We start from the raw sequence: 25,794 nt of genomic DNA, 5'->3' as shown, positions 1-25,794 counted from the left end.
TAAGAGTGGAGGACAGTTGGGTATTGTCTCGAAAAAGGGGTTGAAGGTGCGGGATGTAGATTGGCAGTGATATTGCGAGGTGACTGTGATTGCGTGTGGCCATATATGGTATGTGCTACTGTACTAGTAGTAGGTAGCCCAACGAGCGCTGGAATAGGGAATGGAGAGTCCAGAATGTTATTGGAGCGACAAACCCGCTTTCGGAACAGGAAATTGGAAAATCTTAGGGCTCGGACGACTTTCGAACGATGGCCACATCGATCGCGATCAGACCACCACGTCAGCTGAACCGGCACTGGATTTTTTTTTCGAATGACTCGTGAAAAACGCGTCGGAACGCGGATCGTTGGACACGATTGCGGCGCATCGCCGCAAATTAAGCGAGCACAAATAAAGGCGAAGAATGGGCTCGCGCGTGACGCAAGTATAGGGTTATGCCGAGTGACAAGTGACACAGTGAGTACGGGACGGTACGGTACGACCAACTGTTGGACTTCCCACAGTTGCAAGTGCCCCCTGATTGCATTCCATCATCTGCACGATTGGCAAGAAAGACTCTGTCGTCTCGGTCAACCCCACTTCCTCCGTTTACCCGTTGACGTGTCTTTGTTACCAACGTTTGAGTTACTGATTGACTGCTGTAGTCGGGGGAGGATCGACCTACACACGTGGGTTGCAAGGACCGTTGGAAAAGGACGCCTGACTCGGTTGCCTTGTTGGTGGGTGAGAATCTTCTCCAGAGGCCGAGCGTTCTCGGGACATAGACAAAGAGAATCATTGCGCTAGGCAAAGACAACACACTCTTCCTTAGACAGATCCCATGAAGATTCGGTCGCTGCAACAGCGAGTCATGATGCTACTGCTGCTATTGTCCAGTATGTGGGCCTTGGTCTTTCCCGAAGAAAGCATCAACAGTCGTACGGAGGAAGCGGCAGCAGTCGAACCTTGCCCCTTTATGATTGTAAGTCTTCACGCTATAACCGAAAACCCCACCACGAGCTGACCATATTCGTATCACCCCTCACTGTGCTTTGTTTCCTCGTCCTCTTCTTCTTCTGCCTGCCTTACTGTTAGATCATTGACGGAGGTTCCACCGGAAGTCGTTTGCACGTCTTTGAATTCGTCTACCAAATCCCAAAGCGGGTGGATACTGAATCACAGTATGCGGAGTCGGAACCGGAACGACGACTTGTTTTGGAACGCCGGGGATCGGCACGGGCGGACGTGCCCTTGTCGGCCTTTGGACCGACAAGGGAACAGCCCCTGGTCAAAGCAACTCACGTCGCCGCACACTTGCTGCCCGCCTTTGTGCAAGCCGCACGCATTATTCCGCCACGCTACCACGCCACTACTACTGTCAAGTATCAAGCAACCGCCGGTATGCGGCTCTTGTCCGACCGCGACCAACAACTAGTTTACGATGCCATGTATGATGGACTCGTTGCCTCGCCCGATTTTGTCTTTACCGCATTGCAGCGTGAAGATATTCAAACACTATCCGGCGACCTGGAAGGCTTTTACGGCGCGGTCGCCGCCAATTATTTGCAAGGGATCGTCACGACGAATCTGGAATTGGTTGCGCATCCCGACATTGACGAATTACAAAACAAAGTCGTTTCGCACCGTCCCACCGGACAGATCGGGGCACTCGACATGGGCGGGAGTTCCACTCAAATTGTATTTTTGCCGACTCCCACTTTGGATACGGCCGACGTAAGCTCCTGCACCAACCCTGCGGTGGACGCACTAGAAATCGATAACAAAGAGGACGACGTGTTCGACCGCGGAAACGTGTGCCACGGTTCCACAACAACTCGCTTACACGGACCCGACTTTTTCTCCACGTCCTATCTTTCGTACGGAGTCGATCAGTTCCGCGAACGCTTGTGGAATACCTGGGTTCAGCAGCACGATACGGAGCGTGCGAACAAGAACGACGAAACCTGCGATTCCAAGGTCATTGAGAATCCCTGCGCGTTTGCGGGGTACGCACTCGAATGGGACAAGTATACGCTGATTGGAACAGGCGATGCTCATCGCTGCGTCGAGGAGGTCCAAAGGCTCATTCCGCATCCTTCCGAAGCCGACTTGGCCAAGCTAGGTAGCCACGTGGGCGGGGTAGAGCATCCCCCCATTCGCGGAAAGTTTCTAGCTATGAGTTTGTTTTTCTTTGCGCTCGACAGTCTCCGCGAGCTTTCGCGCAATCACCCGCAAGCTCATCAGGCATTGAACGAATCGTGGCCGACACCAAGCATTCAAGAACTTTTCGACGCGTTGGAAGGTCTGTGCAGTCGCTCGTGGCACGACGATTTGGTCAAGATCCAGCACGATGCGCACGCATTTACACGTGCCGAAGTACTTCCGCACCGGTGTCTCGAAGCAGTGTATATGGTAACGTTGCTCCGTGACGGATTCGGCTTTGCGCCAGAGTCCCGAGATATCACTTTTACGTTCCTCGTGGACGGGTCGGAAGTGGAATGGACCCTCGGTATGGCTCTGGTTTTGCGACAAGAGCAACAGCAGCAGCATCCCGTGAAAGGGGGTCCGCGCGCATCGGCTTGTGGCGACGACTCTGAGGGGTGTAGTACCTCATCAGCACACGCGCCATCGACCGATGTCCAAAATCGTACCAATCCAAACCGTCCCACCGTTGGTAAGACTTTCGAGCGCTCGTTACGCCTCGAAGAATGGGCAAAACGACTATTCTCGTCCATTAGTTGATGAGACCCTTTTTTGATTATGTGTCTTGTGCTAATTGTGCATTTGTAGAGAGATAGACCCGACACTTTTGATAGGTTGGTGAAGAACGCTTTTCCGCCAAATTGATCCCTAATGGATTTTGTTTTTAAAACAATGAACGTAAAAAACACTAATATAAAAGTACCATGCAACTGTAACCGGGATCACACGCAGTAACCTCCAGGCCATTTAAAAGCTTTGGCTTGCTGTTAGATTGGAAAGTCATCTTGGCATTGGTTTGCAGAGTGATGAAGTCCACAATGCAGTCTATTGCCCCATTAGTCAGGGTGGGGCTTGCTATGAAGTCCCCGGAGTTTATTTGTTTGTACTGGCTTCACGTAAAACAGACTTACAAGTGGATTTACAGTTATAACCAGACCGCCTTAAATTCGGTGTTTTGGACCAAAACACCGCAAACACCGCAAATAACATTTCCAAAAACACCGCAAACAAGACTGAAATAAAGCAAACAAGACTAACATTTTGATTCAAATTTTCGAATCTTAAAAGGCCGCTTCAGTTTTCTCATAGCGAAAAAACCTTTTTTACTGTGTTGCCATAAACATCCTGTGACAGTTGCAGATGGCATTGACAAAGCTGCCATTGTATACAGCAAAATTGATACAGTTCTACCATCAACGGTTCCGTTTGAGCTAGCTGTAAGTGGCATGTGCCAGTTTACTATATTTCTCATAAGAAATGAGCTCTAGACACCAGCACAACATACAAGCAGAAGAGAGATTCATTGCCTTTCCCAGGGCCCATCAAGAGGAAGCTTTTCCCAGATAAAAATGCTTGTACTCCTCTTGTCTATGAGATTAACAGTAAGTCCTTTCTTGGATTGCTTGGCATTAGAAAACAGACAGTCTCCTCCCCAGCAAAATTTTTATGGAGACTTTTCCTTCCGAAACACATGATCTCCTTACTGTCAATTAGATTTATCAACAACAGCCATAAACTGAGAGAAGGATGCAAGCCAACAGGAGCTCACAGACTTCTCTCTTGAAGGAGGAGAACAGTCCGAAAGTGCTTTCCTCTCATATTAGAAAACTGCGACAACACAGTGACAAGTAAATTTACAGTACATATTATATACGATATCATTGCGACATAAAGTTGTTAAGTATAATACGCTAGGGTTAAGAATACCGCAAACACCGCAAATAAAAGTCCCGATCACACCGCAAATAAGCTATTTGCGGTGTTTGCGGTGTTTACCGAATTTAAGGCGGTCTGGTTATAACCTAATACCGGTATTCTTATTTGCGGTGAGTTTCAAATATATATTATCGGATATTTGCGCTTTTTGGGTCGCAAACACCGCCTGCCTACTGGGCTTGATTCGAATTGCATTGCGACATAGCTGATTATAACGAAGAGACACATCGGGCCATAGCCTTCGTGCGTAACCCGCGCTAGGAATGGCGCGCGCCCAGAATTCAAAACCAAATTGTCCGGTTCGTACATCGGTTGCCTTTCCACTACCCATTTTTACTATCCCACCATGACGAATGAAACTTGTCTTGTTCCCAAGCACGATAGGACCAGCTACCAAAACGCAGTCAATCCGCGTTCAACCCGTAAGCGCAAGGTTCGCAGTAGTCGGACAATGCCAACGCAAAGGCAATCCCAACGATTGAGTACGGATCCTCGTGTAAACGATATCGTCGACAAACTCGTCGTCTCGCAAGCGTCGGCACTAATCCAGGACGACTCGTCTGCTCTGGACACCTTTGTACATGAAACCGTGCCATCTTGTTTGGCAACGGTACTGTCGTTGCCTAGAGTCAACGGGTCGTCGGTGCAGCAGCAACAACAACAACGAAAAGATTGTGTCGCTCTCGCCAGCCTGCGATTGCTGCAACCGTGCGGATCTCTGAAAACAGCTGTACACCTTGCACAAACGAGAACAATCGAATCAGAAGTAAACTTATTACCGGATGTGTTGAAATTGTTACGACTGCAAGCCATGCTACGCCTCAAACTGTTGGAAATTCTCGGAGCCGACACCTTTCTCGTGGAGTACGCTGGTTGGGTAGTTCGGCACAAACCCCGCAAAACACAGCGCAAGTCGCATCGCCAGCCCCAAACTTTACCGTTTGATATCTTTTTTTGCGATTTGACGGGCATTCTTTCCTTAGCTGCCCTGTGTCTCCATCGGTCCTCCTCCTTTCCGGCTTTTCTCGAGTCGTGCTTGCCGCGAGACCTGGTCACACAGAAGAACGCGCCGACTGGGAGAATGCCGTACCGAACCATGCTCCAAATCTTTGATTTTTTCGAAGTGTCCAATCCCTATCAGCCGCCCTCTTGCAACGACACGAAAGGAGTAAAGAATGTCGACATTCGGTCGCCCATACGTTTACGAACAAAAGTCACCAAGCCAAGCGTCAACCGCGAGAGCGGTTCGACAATGGCTGTCGCAACTAACGGTAAGCGGCCAAATAATGCATTACTTGCAATTCCACAGCAGCAGCCATCCTGGGTACAGCCCATACGTCACCAACCAAACTCGCTACTCCAGAACAATGTCCGATCCAAGTTTGTGGGCAGTCATTTCAATAGCAAACAACATATGGCCACGCTATTTCGAAACGTCAAAGTAGCACCCGCAAAGGTAACTGCGCCATTGAAATCAAAAGTCGTTGCCAAATCGGAGCCCAGCACTCTACCTCTATTGAAGATTACCAATACGCTGCCTAGCAAAAAGTCTGGTTTGGTGCGGGAAACGCCCGTCAAGTCAAGGGCCCGTGTTGTCTCGGAAACGCCATCCAAGCCGGCTTTGCTGCGTCGGAGACTCATTGTGGCCGAAACACCCCTCGCCAAATCTACTTCCACTTCCAGTGCACCCTTGCAGGTACGGTTTGGTACGCAGTCCTCGTGGCCTTCGGGGGAACAACAGGTTCACGGAAAATTCCAAAACAGTGCGTTGGTCGCGGCGGAAGCCATGCGTGCGGTGCAACGCGAATCGGGATGGAAGCGATACGACACGGTGGCGTTAGATTAACGCGACCTAGCGTTCCAAGCTTCCACGAACAAACAAAAATGACAACGTGGTTCGTTGAAAGGCCCGAGTTCGATTGAAGGCTTACAGGGCAGCGAATAATTGTATGCCAACTTGAAAACAGGCCGAATGTTGAATCAATCCATAAAATTAGAGCTACATGTTTCTTGCTACCAACTTGCCAAGTCACTGGGTTGTATTGTGTGTATGGTGTTTAATTTCGGTTGGCCGAGAGGGGTTCCAGTACTTGACGCGAGTCGATTGCCAGCTCTCGACCAAAGAATGTCGGGATGAGCGCGGAGACCGAGATGTATGTAAAAATCATTCGCGGAGCGGTCCCTGCCAATCTACTATTCTTCGTCATCGGGTTGGGTACACGCCTGAATTAATTTTTGTTGTTTTTCCGGTCCAAATCCAATCCAGGTGCAGTATCCTTCCACCGATCCGTAATTCTCTTCGATCGCCAAGAGCGTATCCCGCATAACTTGCGGTGGTGCTCCCAAGAAAGTTTTGGGATCCAAGCTGCGTTGTGACAATGCTCCTACCATGGCCTGATGATCGTTCATTTCCGCGTACACATTTGCCGACAAGGAATAGTCTTCCACAATATCCTCCGCTTTGGTTCCACACAAGGCGAGAATGATAGCCGTCAGCATACCGGTCCGATCCTTGCCGGCCGTGCAGTAAAATGCCACTGGATGCCGGGTGCGATCCGCGCACAGTTCCAGCACGTACTTGATGCCGGGAGCGCCAAAGCGCAACAGCAATTCGTTCAGCATGGGCAAACCTCCGTCGTTGATTTCGTCCAGAAATGGCTTCTTGACGGCTGTCCGGGCTTTTTTCGAAAAAATGGCACTGGGTGATCGCAGGGCGGCCTTGGCCAGGTCACGCTTGCGCAATTTACCGACCGTTCCCTTGACGTACTTGAATTCGTTCATGAGCGAAACGAAATGACGCTCTTTGCGGTTGCCTTGGTAGGTCCGCAGGACGGTCGATTCTTGCATCGTTTCGGGGTCATCTTCGTCGCAATCGAGTCCACAGACGTCCTCTTCGGCACTGATTTCGAGCTCGGCTTCCAGATGCTCTTGAGCGATTATTTCGGTGGAGACCGACGGGGAGATTTCGGTCTCGCTGATGGCAGTAGTAGCCGCAGCAACGCCTTGGTCCTTTTCCCAAAAGCGCTTGAGAGATCGCGGTCGCACCGGTTGTTGACCCGGTTCGAGTTCCTTGACACATCCATCTCTCCCACGACCTTGCTCCTGCCACATCATGTTGGTGAAGTTTCCAAAGACTTGTTCCCGGAGCAGCGTAGTATCGTCTTTGAGTTCGGTCGGTGAACGGGTATCAATGAGCGTGGTAATATTGAGTTGATGGAACAATAGCTGAATATCGTCTTGAGACGCGTCGGAGACGCGACCCATACGGAGGATCCGATTGCGCTGTACGGGAGAATTCTGTACGGAGGAAAGATCACGGGCATTCTTGACCTTTTCGAGGGGAAAGTTTCGTTGTTCGCAGAGTACTTTGCACGTGGCTAGGAACTTTTGTTGCTCTTCTTCGAGCAATGCGAGTTGTTTCGCATCCAATCCCAGCTCCATGGCATCCGAAGGAACCTCGTCGTCGTCGATGTCGTTGTGTTGTCGTCTGGGTGACGTTTGTCACTCACCACGGACGCTGTACTCGTGGCTGCGGTTGTGGAACGCTCGGCACTGTCGTTGTTGTCACTGGACGCGACGCTACACCGCGTGGGAAACGGACGCACGGGAGTCGGCGGTCGAAAGGCCAAGCTACCACGAACGGACACGGAAAGCCACACGAGCAAGAGCAGAATTCCTCCGGGTTGTTGACCCATTCCGGCAGTCGAACAAGGCGTAGAGAAGTCGTGAGAGTGTGGAATCGAATGGGACTGTCTCGTCTTCTTTTTTGTATAGATTTACGTATGGAAATATTGGAGTTCGTTGTTTGGATTCGTCTCGTTCCAGACGGGGCACGGGAGATGTGACAAGATTTACTGTTACTGTCAATGTTATTATTACTGTTACTGTTACTGTCACTGTTATTCATGTGAATTGACAGTGAGAGGGAATGCTTCCGTTGCCTTGGTCGTTCGTGTGTCCTTTTCGTGCGTTGGCGTCGTCATCCCGCACAGGGTACTAATACTGCTAGGGTTGGTGGGTTGGTTGGTGGGTTAGTTGGTTCGTTCATTGTCAAATTGACAAGTATGGCTGTGCGTGTGCGTGACAATTACCCTTCGGCAGTCCAACTCCTCTCTACCCCTAGGGTTACTATTTTTCCGGGTGCTTTACGGGGTCTCTCCGTCAATCGTTGCGCTTCGTCTGCCATCCTCTGGGTTCACCATGGCGATGCCGCCGGGTGCCTGGACTTGTGAATCTACAGTGCCGTATCCAACTCGAAAGCCCACATCCTACAGCGTACAAGTGTATCACCAACAGCAAGTAGAAACACACAAGTACACACACACACAAGTACATCTGGACACCCTTTTATTTCTGTTGCATTCCTCTCCCAAGATTTCCAGCAGCATGAGTAGCAGCAGTTACGTGGATCCCACCGCGGGTGCGGTGGAGCACTGCGAACTCATGGCGAACGAACACCCCGAGTTAGCAACGCAGTATCAGGCCATGGCCTCGTTCTGTCAACAAAAGCTCTGGCACGAACTTACGCTGGCGGTGCTGGACTTGGTTGCGGATCCGACGACGGCACGTTCCGTGGCATCGCTCGGTGGCACGCATTCCTACCTGGCCTTGTACAACCAAGTCGTCACGTCGGTGCACGCCAAGCTCAATCCCCTCAGTCTGGCACAAATCGCGTCGGCCGTTGCGCGCGTCCTGCACGCACAAGATGGTACGGCTGCCAAGGCCATCCTCGAGAATCTCGTCACCAAGCTACAGCAAGACGCGCTGCCCCACACCGTACAGGCCGACGCCGTGGTGTACGCGGAATCCAAACTCTCACTATTGACGCTGGAAGCGTTGCGGCAACCCCACGGGACGCCACTGGACACCGACGATCAGAACGAACAACTCCAAATCATCCAAGCCAGGGCATCCAAGCAAAAGGCCGCCCTGCAGGTAGTCGACAACGCCATTGTGTCCGCAGCCTACTACGAAGCCCTATGGACGTACTACAAGATACTAGGCCCACCGGAACAGTTTTACGCCGCCGCCATGCAGTTTCTCAATTACGCGCCACCGCCTCCTCTCGACAATGCCACCACCAACGTCGCAGCGGTAGTAGCAAGGAACGTGGTTGACTACCAAACCCTGGCCGTGGATTTGTGTCTCGCCGCACTCACCGGAGACGGCGTCTACAATCTCGGTCAACTCGAAGCCTCGCCCGTACTCGCATACTTGCAATCCCAACCGGATGCTTGGTTGGTGCAAATGCTCCACGCCGTTTCGGCGGGCGATTTGGAAGCCTTTGCCTCTCTCACCTCCCAACACGCAACGTCCATACAAAAACAACCCGCCCTCGTGCACCGAGCCAATGCGGTACAGGAAAAGCTTTTACTCCTCGCTCTGGTCCGTCTCGTCTTTACCAAGGACGCCCACGATCGAACGCTGACCTTGAACGAGCTCGCCGTTGGTTTGGGCAATATACCGGTCGATCAAGTGGAATGGGTGGTTATGCGCGCCCTCAGTGTACACTTGGTGGAAGGACACTTGGACCAAGTGGACGGAACCGTCACGATCACCTGGGTACGTCCGCGAGCCCTGAACACGTCTCAAATGACCGAACTCGGCGGCCGATTGGAAGCGTGGGCCCACAAGGCCCAAGTGGCCCGTACCGCTATGCAAGAACAAGTACCCGGTACCTTTGCCTAGGAAACGAGTGAGCGAGCGAACAATCGACCAACCAACCGCCCACACGGTTGCACCACGTACCTACCCCCATAATAAAGACACATCCTAGCCAAATATGATACATTGTCGTATTCTGGTCGAGCTAATGCGCGCATGTGTGGGTGTATATGTGCATAATAGATAGTATACAAGCGTGTTGGTGAATTATAATAAGGAATTATTTCGTCTCGCCGGAAGCAGCGCCCGAATCCGAGCTTTTGGACGTCGCTTGATAGTACCGAGGATTGGTGGCGTCTACTTTGGTACCGGTCCCGCCCGCCGGGGATATCTGCACCATGACGTTCCACAGGAGGTGTGCGGGACTGGTGGCGTAAGAATTCGCGGCGTGTCGTTGCAGTCCGTTGCGTATGGACGAAGCTGTCTGTGGAACCAACAGGCTTAGTACACCACTGGTGACGGAACTTGCGACGGCCGAAGCGACGTAGAACGGATTGCTGTTTTCGTTGGTGTTTTTGTAGGCAAGCTCGTTCGTGTTCGGGAGTGTGGGCCAGAGACTCGCAACACCAACAAGTTGTTCCCATTCCTGTACACGATCCCGGACGAACGCCCAGGTATCGGCGTAGTCGTTCGACGTATCGGCGAGCATATGCAGTTCGGCAGCAACGTACACGGCTCCGAGTCCCAGCTTTTGCGGCTCGGACCAAGCCGGCAATTTGTCACCCTCTCCGTGGTCCACGGTCACGGCGTCGGCGACGGTTTCCACAAGTTGCTCGATTTGCAGTCGTGTGGTCCAGACATTGTCCGGTCTTGCTCCCAACGCCATGGCTTGGTGCCATCGCGACGATTGCAAGTACGGAATGGTGTAGGCGAGCCGTGTTTGCAAAGCCGTCGCCACCCGATCCCGCAATTTTGTAGCATTGTTGTTGTTTGGATTTGCGAAAGACTTCCATTCGGTTTCGGCGAGTACCGCCAAGTCTCGTTGCAAACGCTGACGACAATCATCCATCCAGAACTGGACGAGTTCGGAGGGATCCACGAGCCCCGCGACGGCCACGGAACACGATTCCTCCGCCGCCGCTGCCGCCACGGCATCCCGTGTCCAGCCGTACGCAGGGACCTGGGCCAATGAAGCTCGTAAGATTTGGTGACGCATTGGCATTCCGAAGGTCGAAGACTCATCGTCGCCGTCGGATGTGTCCGTCGTTTCCGCGGAAGTGGAGGTGGAACTGTGCCGCATCGCCCGCCGTACGGGAATGTCCCGCATGGGATACGCATTGCACGTTGCTCGAGCCGCGTCTCGCTGTCTCGTACGAATCCCTTTTGCGTATCCTCGAGACGTTAGTGTCGACAACGGCTTCGACAACGTAGAGGAGCGTACGGATCTCCGTACGAGACCCAATGCCGTACGGTAGACCGCCAGCGATGGGACGAGGCCCTTTGGCACCATTGTCTAGCTTGTTTTGCCGGCAACACTCACCTAGAACGAACTTACTAACAAGACACAAGAATTGCGGGTTGTGGAGTGTGGATTGCGGTTTCTCTTTCTACCCGGCACACTCACAGTAGTTTTGCATTTTTAACTGTATGCGCTGGGCTCACTGGGATCAAGAGGAAGTTGGACTCGTACGGTACCAGGAAAGTAGGTGACTGTGAGGTACCTCTACCGTAATACCCCCCCCCCCTCTCCATCGCACTCGATGAGTTGGTATATGTCGTGTACGACACATATATTACTGAGTTGTGAGTCCGAAGGATATCACGATTCCGCATCCTACAGTACGGCAAGTTGTGTAGCGGTACAGAATCCACGACGGCACCCAAACGTGATGCAAATCAACGGGCACCACTAAGCCCGGTTTTCTTCCCGTGGACGGTGAGTTCGATCGGTTCGTTTCGTACCGTCGTAGTTGCTACTAACTACGACTAGGTAGCTAGAGGGTAGTATGATTGACAGTGATAGCTGTAAGTCCCAACACTGGACAACTCCATCAAACTTGCCCGCCCAAGATACGATCCGCACCACACAATGATCCGAGAAGTAGCAGCAACTGCGGCAATAGATAGATAGACAGACAGATAGACAGAAAAAGGTAGGTAGGTAGGTAGGTGACCAACCGTCGCTCACAATAAGTCGAAGAGTTCACTGTCTGTAGTCACGCATATACTCGACGAGAACAAAGAAAAAGCACAAAAATTGAACAGCAGGCGTCTCTATTCTTCCCATACACCATGCCGGAAGAAACGACGTACACCAACCCCCCAGCGGAGACAGCCGGTGCCATGGTGTCCGCCTCCCACGAACAAAACAATCCCACCCAAGCGCAGATACCGGAGACGCCTGCGCAATCCACGAGTCTCACTGGGGGTGACTCCGTCCCCGCGACCACCATACCGACTGCTGCTCACGATGATGACAACGACGACGTGGAAGCGAATCGTCGTATCCCGCTGCGTCGAACTATCGAAGCTTTGGAAATCGAAATGGAGGACAGCAATGCCGCAACACACGAAATTCCCACGAGAATAAAAGCCTCCAAAAGTGAAGATACCCTGGATGAAGAAGACGAACAGGAGGAAGAAATTCACGACATGCAACGACTTTTACACCCGACCGATACTCTCGTCGTTGCTGGCGCAAACACGGTTGCTACCGATATTGACCCGCTGCCTGGTTGGTGCGCTCCCGCCCAAACCGTTGGTAACATGCGGATCTTTGCACCGCGACTCTTGTACCAGACTGGCTGGGGCATCCGGGGACCACACACGTTTGGACCCCCAGTCGTCCTCGCCTTGCTTGTCGGTGCGTCTGTGCACTTTATACGCGTTAGTCTGCGAGAAATCGGGGTCGGGACGGCCGGCCTTTGTGCTCTTTGGATGATGGTCGTAACCTACCACTTGGGCAATACCGCCTTTCGCGATCCCGGCGTGGTCCTTCTGTCGGCCGATCGGGGGACCAACGTTACTCGACAACACCGTTGGTGTGACTTTTGTCAAGAGTACCAACCTCCGGACGGGGCACACTGTCCCGACTGTAACGTGTGCGTGGCAGGCTTTGATCATCACTGTGTACGTTACAGAGCAATGGCCGGACATTGGAATGCCGGCGGTGAAATTAAGCCTTTTTTGACGAGACTTTCGTCCTCACCATCCTTTGCTTGCCGTTACCTTACGTCACGTTTACGTTTCCTTCCAAACAGGCCTGGATGGGAACCTGCATAGGCAAAGGCAATCTCCCACACTTTGTTCGTTTCAATCTATCCTGGCTAACGTATCTAATCTACGCCATTGTCTGGGTTACCATTGTGGGTCCTCGCGTCTTTTAGAACTGGCTTGGTGAGCAGAAACGAACAGTATGCCACAAATTCATAAAAAGTAACACATTATAGAAACGTGGAATGTGTGGGGCTATGCTATTCCAAACGTGACCACACCCACTTCCTTGTCAGTATTCGGTTACAATACCATGTGTGCCGGAATAGAGTCCGACCGCAGCCACGAGTCCACGCGTTTCGCAGTCAAACAAGCAACAAAGAGTGCAGAAATGGCGTTCCCGGTTAACGAATCTTCTATTCTTCCCACACGGGATCACCGCGTTGAAGCACTTGCACACGGGCGCCGACGGAAATGCGCTTCCTGTTCGAGCCTGGAGCGGACAATACGTTTTGGGCAAAGTACAGGTTATCCTTGTTGCCGGGTTGCAAGGCACGGAACTCAGCCATGGTTGCCAAGGGCTCATCCGTGACATCACCCGTTTGTTGATCCGTACAGGATTGTTTGCATCTTGGGCAGCCTTTAACAATATGAAACAATACTCCATCGATGGCAATCACTTTCCAATGGTCTTCTTCGAACGGCATCGTTCCCGAAAGGACAATGTTGGGACGAAACCGACTCATCGGCAGGCTCCCCTTGCCTTTTTGTTGGAGCCGACGATTCAATTCGTCCAAGGATGCTTCGCACGCCAGCAGAATCGGAAAACCGTCAGTGAGTGCCACCGACGGAGTTCTGCCGGTCGATGTTCGCGCCGATGCCGGCACGTACTTGTCGTCCGCGATACGGCCATCTCGCCTATCTTGCGTCACGACACGTACGGAATCTTTCAATTCGTCCGGCATTGCATTGTCTTGATTGACCAACTTTTGCATAAATGCGGCGACTTGTTCACCCATGTCTCGGACTTGTACCATATCGCTCCACAAAGTGGCTCGATACAGCGCGCTTCCCGGTAGCGGAGTCACGGAAATACTTACCGATTCATTCGGCAATTTGAAGGAAGAAAGACGAAGCGTTCCGTCTTGGAGTTCCGCCACCACCGTGGCCAGACTCGGACACTGCCGCTGCGTCAAGAAGCGGTGGGTCGGATCGTGGGATCCGAAAGAACCCCACGCGGGAAGCGGTGCCGGTGTTACCAGCATGTATCGACGGTCGTCGACAAATCCTTTGGTATCCAAGGTGGCAAATTTGACGGAGACGGGTCGGAGTGACTTGACTGCAGATGATGAGTTGGAAGAAGGAAGGCCGACGGGTTGATTAAGGTGAGCATTTCCTTTTGGAATTACTGTATGCCGTTCGAAAAATACAACGTTCGTAGAGCATTGCGATGGCAACACGTACCGGGGTGTATATAGAGACCACTCACGGTAATTTGCGGTTCGTCTGGATTGTGCGTAGCACCTACGACGAAGGTATGTAGGTACAAGCGACTGGCAATGCTTGAAACGGCACGGACAATTAACAATCGATTCGCAAGGAAGACAATCGCGAGGATCGTCGAAGAAATCAGCAGAGGCCTGTTTCCGATTTTCCTCAGTACTTCTTCGAAAAAGTCCATTCCGAGTAGTATACTGGAAACGGTAAAACAAGGAATTGGAATTGGCGCAGCTTAGTGTGAGGCACGACAGCCATGGTCCGAACACTGCCACAAGGATCGAACTCTTCAAATAATAGGTGATGCGATGTCACGTAAATATAGAAATTTGGTCTCGAACTTCCGTGAATCACAGTAAATTCGAGACTGACAGTGAAAATGTACGCAGTCGGAAACGGGAATGGAGTCTAGAATACGGAATCGTTACCGGCTCGGGAATTGATCTCCGTCATTCGCAAAGCGGATCGAGTGCCAATCTACTACAATTGGCAAACCGCGAGACAGCGAGGACTCGGTTCCTCTACAGAATTACACTCTGTTTACCCGAGATAGATAAGACCATGGTGAGTGCGAGTGCGAGTGCGAGTGCAACAAAAGAGAATGCGTACATCTTTACCTAGCTGCAATATTCGCTAAATTGCTGCTCCGCAAAGAATTATACGGTAACTGGAATTGGAATGCTTTGTGGTTCGGCCTTACCCTGTCTCTCACGTATACACTCGGCTTTGGTCGTTGTTTTCTACAGCCAACCGGAAAGGGAAGTAAGCTATTGCGGTACGTCGAGCACCGTCTCCGCGTAACACTTCACGATGGAAGGTCAATTGTGGGAACCTTTCTTGCGTTTGACAAGCACCTAAATCTCGTCTTATCCGAAGCCGAAGAATTCCGTACGTTGAAATCCAAAGGTGGCGCCGCTCTGCTGGAAGAACGAACGGAAAAACGCAGTTTGGGCTTGGTCCTTATTCGCGGAGAAAACGTCGTTAGTTTAGCCGTCGAAGGCCCACCGCCACCGTCAACAATGGGAAAACTGACACCGGGCGGTCCCGGTATGGCTCGGGGTGCCGGACGCGGTGTACCTTCCATGGCCCCACCCGGGGCTCCGCCGGTAGGGCTGGGTGCGGCGCCAATTCACGGGATTGGTGGTGCCGGAGGAACATTTCCGCCACCGCCACCCCCACCACCGGGCGCGGGTATGCCACCGCCTGGAATGGGACGAGGTATGCCACCGCCCCGATACTGAATCATTTTCTACTTGTTGTGAGTGAAGACTACCGTATTGTGGGCGAGGGCTAGACAAGTTATCCACAAACGCACGTGGCAACGTACGAACTATGTAAGCCAAAGTTACCCTACCGCTATCGGAAGGAGCAAACAACCATGGTTTGCCCGCTACCGCTTAGAAAGACGTATTTAGGTAGGTACGCTCTCCCAATGTCGCGCGATTAGGCTGTGGACACCGTATGGCAAGAGTGGACGTTGTTTCGCTGTAGAATAAGATTTCGTTCGAGACCGCTTCATCGTGCCCTGGTTTTATGGTCGTTCCGATGGTACTCGTTGGAAGAAAGAAACCGGATCTCAATGGCGACGAGTCCGCGCAAAGACGGAAACAGCCTATGGACGTGTGGTGTATGGATTTGAGATGTGTGTATCCCTGTGACACAACAGATCCACCCAGCCTATTCTTCCCTATTGATATTGACTCCGACAAAGCCTTGGCCAGTCCACGCTTCCCAGCCCGATTCAATAGTTTGTGACAGTTCCGATTGGTGGTGCAACAGCTCGACCAAGCATCCATCCGTATCGAACAGAAAGGCCAATTCGTAGACACCTGTTCCAATGATTTGCTGTTGAGGCTCTAGTGCCACCCGCAGACTTTTGCGGAACCGCTCTATACTCGTTTCGTTCAATCGGGCAATCCAGGATGATAGGTCGGGCAAGTTGGTGTACTGAATTTGTCGGGTCACATCCAAAGCAACATGGTTGTATCCCAGAAAATCTTGTCGCTGCATCAAATCCAGCGCACGATGTTGCGTATTGGGCCTTTCGTTCAGCACGTACGACGGTACTTCAATGAGTTCCAGACGAGCGTGTGTAGCAGCTGCACTGATGGCTCTATGGGTACCATTGTGGCTACTCAGAGGGTCTCTGTCCAGTTCCAACCAAGCCGCACGAGCGGGACCAGCTCGAAACTTGGTCGTCACGCTGTATCCTAAGAGCGAATAGAATTGTACGGCTCGGGTAATGTTTCGTGTTTTCAATGCGGTGTGGTGAAGCACAAGAGGAGGCGGCATTTGTACTGTGGAATCGTCCGACGCATCAGCGCTCGCCATTCTCGACAATTTTGTTACTTTTAGAGGCAACAACGGACATGACAAGCGTCGGCTTGCGAGTGTCCTACGTAAGGCTTCTCGAAGTAACAAAGGACGTGGCGAGAACGCAATGCCGATTGGAAGGAACGCCACACTGACGAGGACACCATTGACGAGGGTCCCTAGGCCACGCTTCATGGATGCAGCAATATCTCGTTATTGTGTCGTTCCCAGCGCTATATCCTTCAGTGACACTGGATTTTCAAAAGAACATTCGATCCACTACGCAACGCAAGTGCTTCGCCATGGTCATCGAACTTACCATTTAACGACTCGTTTCGCGTTTGGGATGATTTGGCACCGAGAGTATTCCCGTAAGAAACGTGACTGGCATGTCAAAATTATAGGGTAGGGCAAGAAACTGACAGGGAGCGAAGCGTATCTTTTGCGGATATTGCTAGCAGTTTTGTGTCGGTTGGCGGGTTTCGTTCCGTCAGATAGTTACATTCCGTGTGACACCCCCACATCTCAAACTCAGGATTAATGCAACAGTAAGTTCCAAGCTCGGACAAGACCATTTCCTTTCGTCTAGAGGGAGTCGTTCCTTTGCCGAGACTACCCGTTGATCGCTTCGTTACGCGCACTCCATCGCTGCATTCTGCCGTACGATGGCCTCGTTGTATCCCAAGAAAGCTGCGGCAATCGAAGACGGCTTTGTTTCGTTGTACAACAAAGCCGACGGATCGAGGGAGGAGCGTCAGTTGTTGCTCGTCGGTAAGCCTAGTTACGTGCCGAGGGAAGTCGAACACGAAATTGCCGAGCTCGTGCACGCCTTGTTCACTCAGGAGCATCACTATTCGCACCAACATCCTCGCACGAGCCCAACGTTGCCGCCGGAACGCCGTGGGAAACGTCACCGCAATTTTTTTATATATCAGTTGAACCAATGTACGTTTTGCATTCGCGCACGCATTTGGATTATGACAGTTCATGTTCTATGACATTGGTAGTGCACACATCTCAAAACAATGCGTATTTCTCTCGCTGTGTTTGCTTGAATAAAGTCCGCCACTGGTGGAAAACCAGTCGTCTGCTTCTTCGCCTTGCAGGTGGTCTCATGTTCTGTTACGATGATTTGAACTGGGCCATGATGCAGGCTTACGATGTCAGTAAGAAGAAACAGGCCAAGCAGGCTTTGAAAGTGGTCAAACGGATCGGACAAGGCGGACCCATCCGACCCTTCCTACAAGACGTGCACCCCTTCACGCGAAGTCTACGTATCGTCTTGGCCGTCGCACGCGCTTGGGAAGCCAAGGTCGACAATCGCTTGTACGAAGTCGGGATTGCCGAAACATTGTAAGTAAGGCACTGCAATTTTGCATATGTATACACTTGCCTGATCGGTTGGAGTATGCAAGCCTTCTCGTTGTGCGTGGTAGCCATGAAATTCTCCACTGATCGCTCTGTCGTATTTTCTCTTTCCCCCCCTTGCCAGTGCCTTTATTGGGAATCGCTGTAGTCGCTATTGGGCTCGAGATTTCGTCGATTGGTCGGCCAAATTCATCGCCTTTCCCCTTTCCGCCGTCGTTATTGCACCGTATATTTCTGTCCAATCACGTCCCGTAGTTGTGGTCATGGGATTTCTGCGAGCGATTCTTCCTTTCGTCGCATCCTTCCAAGGCTCTCGCCTCGGGCGTCAATTGGTAAGTAATTTGTACTTATGCTTGGACTGCACGTGGCTATGGATGTTTCTGCATCTATCAAATACCACGATGTTATGGATCGTTTCTCATTCGTTCCCTGCCCTGTCTTTAGACCTTCAACACGTATAAGTACGCCAACTACCGTTGGAAGTCGGTCCAAAGCATCATGCACTTTCACCAAAAAGCGGGAGTGTACCAGGATACAAATCTCGACCCCGATCTCTTAAACCTCGCACGCCTTGTAGCTGAAGGTGTCGGACACGGTATGGATCCCGAAGAAACGCGTCAGGCATTGTCCAAGTTGGGTTTCCAGGTATTTGGCAGTGGCTCGGGTGGTAGAGCTGTCTACCGTATGCAACGAACGGATCAAATTGTCATGCTACACATCACACCTTACGGTCCAAGTATTCTCGACGAAATGCCACGCTACATCCTTCTGGAACGGAGGAGCGACTTTTACATCAATCGAGTTACGGACACGTCGGACGGCACAATCTTGGATGCCGCGACACCTAGGGAAGCCAGCGTAAAGGGCTTTACGTACTCCGGCGCCTTTTTCCAAGCCCAAGAATGGGCCGCTTTGAAAATGCGATTCGATCGTGAGCTCCAGGATTATGACAATGCTTGCCGGATAATGGGGACGGTCCGGTTGCCTTTGGGTAAGCGTAGTCCTCAAAGGGCAAAGTCAGCATCTCCGCCCAAAGATCTATTGAGCCTCAAAGCTTTTATTCGTAGTGGGCGACAATCCTATAAACAACGCCGAGACAATACTCGATGGAAAGAAATCGAACAAAAAGTACAAAAAATGTCAAAATTGGTGTCCAAATTGCAAACACTCGGAAAGGCTCCATCCAGGGTTATTCTTTATCTGGAAGGATTGGATTGTGCTGGTAAATCTTCGACGGGGGGCATTATTTGTCAAGCCCTGGAAAAAAGTGGGTACGCCGTGCGTACGGCCCAGCACAATCGCCCACCTACACCGGAACAAAAGGCCAAGCCCTGGATGGACCGGATACGTTTTGAATACCCTGATGATTTGTACGACGATGACGAAGAAGTCCCGGCATTCGCATCGGTAATGTGGGATCGGGGTCCGGCGGGGGACTTTGTGTACGGCGGTTTCCAGGACGCGACACTGAGCGAGAAGATGCAACGGTACGAAGAGTTTCGAACATACGATTACAATTGCCGCGCCGAAGGCGTGCTCTTTTGCAAGGTGTTTTTCGTGACCGATCGCGACAGTATTGCAGGAACGCTTGGCAAGCGCTTGGCGCACAAAAGGATTGCACGGGACTTGCGCACGTGGTTGGACGCCAACAGTGTCGAGCAATTTCGAGAAGGGGTGCAAGAGATTGAGGCTCACATCGACCCGACCGACTTTATTGCTTTCAACAAGTACGAAGAGAATTTAGAAAAATTTACGGAAGTTGTCCGTAATACGGATTACGTTGGTCACGTAGCGGATCAGGAAGATTCTTCGATTGGTTACAGCAATCCTTGGATCGTTGTGAACACTTCGAATCGCCATGCGGCGCGTCTCAACATTATGAAAGCCTTTTATAACCAGCTGAAGCGCTTTTCGAATTCTCCTTACGATCGCATCGACGCGTATGATCGGCTGAACGTGTTTTTCGGGGGCGTTGATAAAGTGGAACGTGTCGACAAAGTCACACAACCCGTTTCGAATACTATTGTGGAGGATAAGGAGCACGGTCTATCGTCCCGAGCGGTATTGCAATCCATGCTCCTGCTCTTACTGGTGTACGCGTACGCGAACCAGACATGGAACTTTGACATCGACGATATTACGTAATGTTCAAATAAAGGCCAATCGTTTCGTGCGTTAACTTTATAGAACCTGATCAATCGTCCAGGAGCAGGCAATATCTACTGCTTCTCGAGCGTACTTGTCCATTTCTAAACCCCCCTTTGCGTTTTCTAGAGAGTTTATACCGAGGACGTTTGGAGTGCTCTTGACGAGGGGAAGGTGGAGCTGCAAGACCGGAACAATTCCAAACGGACCGTTGGAATTCGAATGTCGCTGGGCGGTGGAATCGGCGGCGCGTTTGAAGGCTGGACGAGGAATGGAGTGCCACACCATCATGGGTACCGCTCCGGCTTCCAATTGCAGAGCGTGCGGTATTGGGGCCGACATGGTCGTGTCGTCCAGGATACTGCGAAAAATATGATACTCTTTGCTCTGTTTGAAGGAGTGTTTTTCGTAGTATAACTCGAATTGATTGATTCCGTTGCGATCGTCCAAAGGCAGTGGATCTACCAATATGAGGCCCGCCAAGGGATGGCTTTCCAGGTAGAGTTGCGCAATCCAGCACTGCAGTGGCCCACGGGCAATGAACACGACGTCGTGGTGAGCACTCAAGTCGGCTTTGAGCTCATCCAAGGCAGCTTTCCAGTTGGTCACGGAATCACTCCAAGAAAAGGCTCCCGTCGAAATGCCGTGGTCTTGGGGAGCTCTCGATTTGAAGGCTGAGTTCCACGAAGACGAGGAAGGGTAGAGCAATGATTCGGCGACCACCATGGTGCATGGTCGTTCCGGAACGGCCGAATCCAACGGCGGGCACGATATTTTGCTGAGCAGTGTTCGATATTGCCCACGACGCAGTCGAGACGCCGGACTCCCGGTAGTGCGCCACACCACCACTGTCTTGGCAATGGCTTGACCTGCTCTAGTCAGCATTGAACAGAATTAGTCGGTCAAAGCGGTAAAAAAGTGTTGCTGGCCTACAACTGACATAATTTACGGGTAGACAGTAAGTCTCTTGACACCCTCACCGTTTGCACTTATGTTACAGTTAGTCCCCAAAACGTGACAAAAGTCGTGGCGAGATGGGAAGCGACTGTGGATTGGTCGTCTCTAGCCAGTCCTGTACCATCGTGAACAAACGAAGAGGTGATCTACGGGGGAGTACCGAACTGTCGGCGTTCGGCCGCTGTACCGAGACCCGGATATTATGGAGAACCTGGGCTGGCGATTTCGTAGAATCGTCGTACGTGTTCGCGTCCGGGATGGTCACTGTCAGTCAGTCCGTTCTCCGCTAACGGTAAATCCTACCGTTCGCATTCCGTATCTTGGTCGTTCGCTCGTGGGAAACCACCCCACGTCTGCCTTTACGGCCGACGACGATGAGCGACGACAACGGTTTGTAGTGACCTTCTTTTACCATTCGTTAGTCACAATAGGAATAGCAAAGGGTAGCACCGGTTCGGTTTCCAGTCCACTCGAATTTGCGAAAAAGCGAATACGCCTTATTCACCACATAAAGTCTCGCACAAGAGTATAAAAGTCTCACTCACAAGTCACTGCATTGGCTACCAAACCAACAGGCAGGTATCCAGTAGAGCAGACGTTCGGACCCAAATCTCTTTCATCGCTTGCTCATACAGCATCTAATCAGCAACCAACTGGATCGATAAACATCACCGAAGAACAAAAACGCGAGGGATAGCAAGTTCTGAACTCTCAAGTGTTTACCTTTTCGCATTCCAACGAACTCAACACCACTTTCTAGACTCTTTACTTCTCCACGACAACTTCCGCATCAAGATGAAGTGGGAATCTACCGCATTCGTGCTTCTACAGCTCATTGTCACTACTCACGCCTACGCCTTCCCCAAGCCAACACAGAGTTCTCGTTGGGCTACCCCTGCCACGACTGGAAAGTCCTCAGCCGCCAAACACTTTGTGTCGCGCTCGAGGAGCACTACCAGTCTCGCCGCGTCCACCCAGAAAAAGCCAGAAGAACTCCGTCGGGAGATTGCGGAGCGGAATTCTCTCGTAGAGGATGAAGCACAGTATGCCGTAGCGGACGGAGAATTGTTGGAGCGCATGGGCACTTCGGATGCGGTAGCAGCCGAGGAGACCGACGTCAAGACGGACTACACCGACATGTACTCGCGCATGAAGCGCATGACCAAACCGAGGGCGTACCCGCTCTTTTTGGCAGAAAAAGGCGTTGAATTCTTGGAAGGAACCGTGCACGATATTGCCAAATCCTTCCAACGCACCGCCGAAACGGGAGCGGCCACTTCTACCAGTGACGTCAACGGAAGCGTGGGACAAAAGGAGCGAGTCGTGGTTCTCGGGACAGGCTGGGGCTCGGCTTCTCTATTGAAAGAAATCGACACCGACCTGTACGATGTTACCGTCATTTCTCCCCGAAATTACTTTCTTTTCACCCCGATGCTCGCTGGTGCCAGTGTCGGTACAGTGGAATACCGTTCCATTACTGAACCCATCCGGGCGATCAATCCGCAAGCCAATTTCTTGGAGGCCACCGCCACGAACATTGATACGAAAACAAACACAGTCACCTGCGAGTCCGTCATTTGCGAAGGCAATAGTTGTGATATCCAAGATTTCAGCGTTCAATACGATCGTCTCGTAGTGGCGGTGGGAGCTCAAACCAACACGTTTGGCATTCCTGGAGTCAAGGAATACTGCAACTATTTGCGACAGGTTGAAGACGCACGTCGCGTACGAACCTCCATCATCAACTGCTTTGAACGAGCTAACTTACCGGGTCTTTCTGACGAAGAGAGAATTCGCAACCTTACTTTTGCGGTGATTGGTGCTGGTCCTACCGGGATCGAGTTTGCCGCCGAGCTGCGTGATTTTGTTGAGGAAGACGGCCCCAAGTACTATCCGAAGCTTCTCCAGTACGTGCGCATCAAGGTCATTGAAGCGTCGCCGATGGTTTTGGCGCCTTTCGACAAAGAGCTCCAGCAAGAAGCCATTGCCCAGCTGAAGCGTCCTACCATGATTTCGGACCCCAAAGTAGCGAAGTTACTGCCGCCCAATTTTCAAATGACAGAACTCTTGTTGGAAGCTTCCGTCAAGGAAGTCAAGGAGGATCGTATTTTACTGAACAATGGCCAAGAAATTCCGTACGGTATCGCTGTTTGGGCAGCTGGCAATGGTCCGATTCCTCTGACACTGCAGTTGATTGAAAGTCTCGGCGATGAACAAGCGTCGGCACAAGCCGTTGCACGGGGACGTGTCGCTGTGGATTGCTGGATGCGGGCCATTGGCGGTCAAGGCAAAGTACTGTCCTTTGGTGATTGCTCATGCATGTTCCAGCAGCAGCTTCCAGCGACGGCGCAAGTAGCCTCACAGCAGGGGGAATATTTGGCCAAGCTTTTGAACAAAAAGTTTGAGTTCACGCCGGCTCTGACTGAAGATGGCATCTTCCCGCCACCGCGGAAAGACCCCGCCCGGACACAAACCAGCTTTTCCGACGCGATTGCTGCATTTGCGTCGAATAACTACGAATACGCCAAACCGTTCCAATTCTTGAATTTGGGCATTTTAGCTTATACTGGTGGGGGTTCTGCTTTGGCGCAGGTGACACCCGTGCCGGATGGTGCTTCGGTCCAGGGCAAGGGCAAACTCGGCAACGCGTTGTGGCGCAGTGTCTACTTGACCAAGCAAGTGAGTTGGCGCAACCGACTGCTCGTGATGAATGACTGGACCAAGCGTCGATTGTTTGGACGAGACATTACGCGACTTTAGAAATAACAACAGACTGATATAATTTGCAAAACAATTACACTTTACTCTTTTCAGAATGAGAACAGTCTATTCAGCTACATCGAGTAGCTTGCACGATTGAAAAAAGTGCACGTGATGTAAGAAGAAGTGTAGTAAAGTCGTTCTACCGAAAGGGCTTGCGAACGATTGCGCCTTTGGTGTGTCGTCCGATTTCGAGCTCTCACTGACGAGAACCTTTCTGAGCGGGAATGATCCGTCCCTATACCGATCTTGTCGTTACTTTGGAATTTTTCTCGGAAAAGGGAACGTATGCTCTATCTATGGACACGTTCACCAGTACATTTGTTGCTCGTTGTCAAAGGTTTCGTGATCGGGTAGCCTCAAATGGTCAGTATACGCGACCCATACGAGCTCCAATCGTCGACGATGGTGGTAGTGGAAAAGCTCGGGAAATCTGGAAGTGAAAACTGGTGTCATCCGAAAGCGTCTCGACGGTATCATCCGTCGAGACAGCTGTACCCACCGAATCATTGGCACTCCAAATAGTAGGCGCATTGTGTAAATACTTCAGCAGGTAAGCAAAAGCAGTATCGGTGAGAGTGTTGTCGGGGCATGAAACAGTCCAAGTAGGGAATCACAGCATGTTTGAACCTCATCTAGCACATACCGTAGATATAGCTCGCCAAATCTGCGCTTGCCTCAACACCGGAGTCGCCTCTCGTATACATTCTTGGGCGGAAGATCCGTCGGGTATAGCGAGCAGTACCTCATTTCCTTTCGTACATGTCGATAATAGCTGGGATTTTGTCCAGGCTTCCCCTTGGTGGTTGCAGAGCCCCATGTAGAGTCGTTCACGGATTTCTTTCCTTTTCGCGTGCCTCGCAATTTCTTCCAGAATATCTGCAACCAGCGCCTTTTTGGCGTCCATTTCCACCGTCAGTATCTCAAAGTACCGGGCCTCTGTGTGGACTATTAGCAGGGCAATTTTGAGCTTTTTCTTGCGAAAGAGACCGAAGGGTATCCAACCACTGCCGTGACTCGCCAAGTCTCGAGACGCCATTACTTCGGACGACTTTATGTGCCCCACCAACTGCAACCAAAGTTAGCCAAAATGTGCTGTTCGGAGTTGCTTCCCGCGTAAAAACGGTGTTCGCGAACAATGGTTGCGTCTTCTCAATTCCTGTTTCGTTACGACGGTTCCTGGAAAACAGTTCGTAGATTGGTCACAGGTAATATAAGTGATCGTCTCGCCGATTCACTGTCAATTGCGCGAAAAAGTGTGCACCGGTGTGACAAAAAAACTCGATGGACGGTTCCGGGACGGTGAGCGAGCGGGACGGGCCTTCCTGGCGACACTAGACGACACCGTGATTCAACGTTGATGCGACTCGCTGGTGGGAAGCCAGCCGAGATCGTGTCTAGAGTCGTGAGCAGAACAGTAAGTCACGGACTAGGTTAGTGCCCGCGCCCGATTTTTGTCGTATGTGGACTCGATACTGCGCCAAGTTTGTTCCGTTCAAATCCTACGTGGATGGTACCAATTTCCGCGTCGCCGGGGATCTCTCCGCACCGCGTTGGTAGCCGACGCTCCGTATTCTCACAAATTTCGAACGTCCCCGTATTGTCCCCGTTCTCAGTCAAAATGGCCAAGACCCCGTCCAAGCAATCCGCCAAGGCGCCCAAGAAGGCGGCTACCGGCACCAAATCGAAGAAGCGTACGGAGACGTACAGTTCTTACATTTACAAGGTCCTCAAGCAGGTCCACCCGGATACCGGTATTTCCAAGAAGGGTATGTCTATCATGAACTCCTTCATTAACGATATCTTTGAACGTATTGCTACCGAAGCCGGTAAGCTGGCTACTTACAACAAGAAGGCGACGCTCAGTAGTCGTGAAATCCAGACCGCTGTTCGTCTCATGCTTCCCGGTGAACTCGCCAAGCATGCCGTCTCGGAAGGAACCAAGGCTGTTACCAAGTTCTCCAGTTCGTAAAATAGAGAGCTAACCAGTGAAAAAAATTTCACGATCGTGATTTCCCAGAAATTCACATCAATCCAAAA

At 51.4% G+C, this 25,794-nt stretch overlaps 10 protein-coding genes across 10 annotated transcripts; 7 read left to right on the top strand and 3 right to left on the bottom strand.

The window, feature by feature from the left end:
- The first annotated feature begins 599 nt into the window (after positions 1-599).
- Positions 600-2,861, top strand: PHATRDRAFT_45377 (predicted protein). Its single transcript, XM_002179521.1, has 2 exons — positions 600-961; positions 1,075-2,861. The coding sequence occupies exons 1-2, from the start codon at positions 821-823 to the stop codon at positions 2,719-2,721; spliced, it is 1,788 nt and encodes a 595-aa protein (XP_002179557.1). The 5' UTR covers positions 600-820; the 3' UTR covers positions 2,722-2,861.
- Positions 2,862-4,243: 1,382 nt separating this feature from the next.
- Positions 4,244-5,743, top strand: PHATRDRAFT_35067 (predicted protein; the record flags this gene model as incomplete). Its single annotated transcript, XM_002179520.1, has 1 exon — positions 4,244-5,743. The coding sequence occupies one exon, from the start codon at positions 4,244-4,246 to the stop codon at positions 5,741-5,743; it is 1,500 nt and encodes a 499-aa protein (XP_002179556.1).
- A 190-nt stretch (positions 5,744-5,933) lies between these two features.
- Positions 5,934-7,749, bottom strand: PHATRDRAFT_45376 (predicted protein). Its single transcript, XM_002179297.1, has 2 exons — positions 7,414-7,749; positions 5,934-7,384 (listed from the first exon to the last, which is right to left on the bottom strand). The coding sequence occupies exons 1-2, from the start codon at positions 7,590-7,592 to the stop codon at positions 6,091-6,093; spliced, it is 1,473 nt and encodes a 490-aa protein (XP_002179333.1). The 5' UTR covers positions 7,593-7,749; the 3' UTR covers positions 5,934-6,090.
- A 534-nt stretch (positions 7,750-8,283) lies between these two features.
- Positions 8,284-9,585, top strand: RPN9 (regulatory proteasome non-atpase subunit 9; the record flags this gene model as incomplete). Its single annotated transcript, XM_002179519.1, has 2 exons — positions 8,284-8,732; positions 8,805-9,585. 2 exons carry the CDS (start codon positions 8,284-8,286, stop codon positions 9,583-9,585), a joined length of 1,230 nt encoding a protein of 409 aa, XP_002179555.1.
- Positions 9,586-9,781: 196 nt separating this feature from the next.
- Positions 9,782-10,828, bottom strand: PHATRDRAFT_35064 (predicted protein; the record flags this gene model as incomplete). Its single annotated transcript, XM_002179296.1, has 1 exon — positions 9,782-10,828. The coding sequence occupies one exon, from the start codon at positions 10,826-10,828 to the stop codon at positions 9,782-9,784; it is 1,047 nt and encodes a 348-aa protein (XP_002179332.1).
- Positions 10,829-14,772: 3,944 nt separating this feature from the next.
- On the top strand, positions 14,773-15,452 carry PHATRDRAFT_35063 (predicted protein; the record flags this gene model as incomplete). Its single annotated transcript, XM_002179518.1, has 2 exons — positions 14,773-14,775; positions 14,958-15,452. 2 exons carry the CDS (start codon positions 14,773-14,775, stop codon positions 15,450-15,452), a joined length of 498 nt encoding a protein of 165 aa, XP_002179554.1.
- A 1,613-nt stretch (positions 15,453-17,065) lies between these two features.
- On the top strand, positions 17,066-20,037 carry PHATRDRAFT_45373 (predicted protein; the record flags this gene model as incomplete). Its single annotated transcript, XM_002179517.1, has 4 exons — positions 17,066-17,469; positions 17,586-17,877; positions 18,041-18,224; positions 18,337-20,037. Exons 1-4 carry the CDS (start codon positions 17,190-17,192, stop codon positions 20,035-20,037), a joined length of 2,457 nt encoding a protein of 818 aa, XP_002179553.1. The 5' UTR covers positions 17,066-17,189.
- Positions 20,038-20,073: 36 nt separating this feature from the next.
- Positions 20,074-20,763, bottom strand: PHATRDRAFT_35061 (predicted protein; the record flags this gene model as incomplete). The annotated part of the gene is made up of 1 exon (XM_002179295.1): positions 20,074-20,763. The coding sequence occupies one exon, from the start codon at positions 20,761-20,763 to the stop codon at positions 20,074-20,076; it is 690 nt and encodes a 229-aa protein (XP_002179331.1).
- A 630-nt stretch (positions 20,764-21,393) lies between these two features.
- Positions 21,394-23,806, top strand: PHATRDRAFT_26970 (predicted protein). The gene has a single exon (XM_002179516.1). The coding sequence runs from the start codon at positions 21,790-21,792 to the stop codon at positions 23,752-23,754; it is 1,965 nt and encodes a 654-aa protein (XP_002179552.1). The 5' UTR covers positions 21,394-21,789; the 3' UTR covers positions 23,755-23,806.
- A 1,569-nt stretch (positions 23,807-25,375) lies between these two features.
- H2B-1a (histone H2B) lies at positions 25,376-25,726 on the top strand (the record flags this gene model as incomplete). Its single annotated transcript, XM_002179515.1, has 1 exon — positions 25,376-25,726. One exon carries the CDS (start codon positions 25,376-25,378, stop codon positions 25,724-25,726), a length of 351 nt encoding a protein of 116 aa, XP_002179551.1.
- Between the last annotated feature and the right edge of the window lie 68 nt (positions 25,727-25,794).

The sequence above is a fragment of the Phaeodactylum tricornutum genome, chromosome 6 (assembly GCF_000150955.2).
Source record: "Phaeodactylum tricornutum CCAP 1055/1 chromosome 6, whole genome shotgun sequence".
NCBI lineage: Eukaryota > Bacillariophyta > Bacillariophyceae > Surirellales > Neidiaceae > Phaeodactylum > Phaeodactylum tricornutum.
The sequence above is the reverse complement of the archived record's forward strand: the minus strand, read 5'-3'. Positions and strand labels throughout refer to the sequence as shown.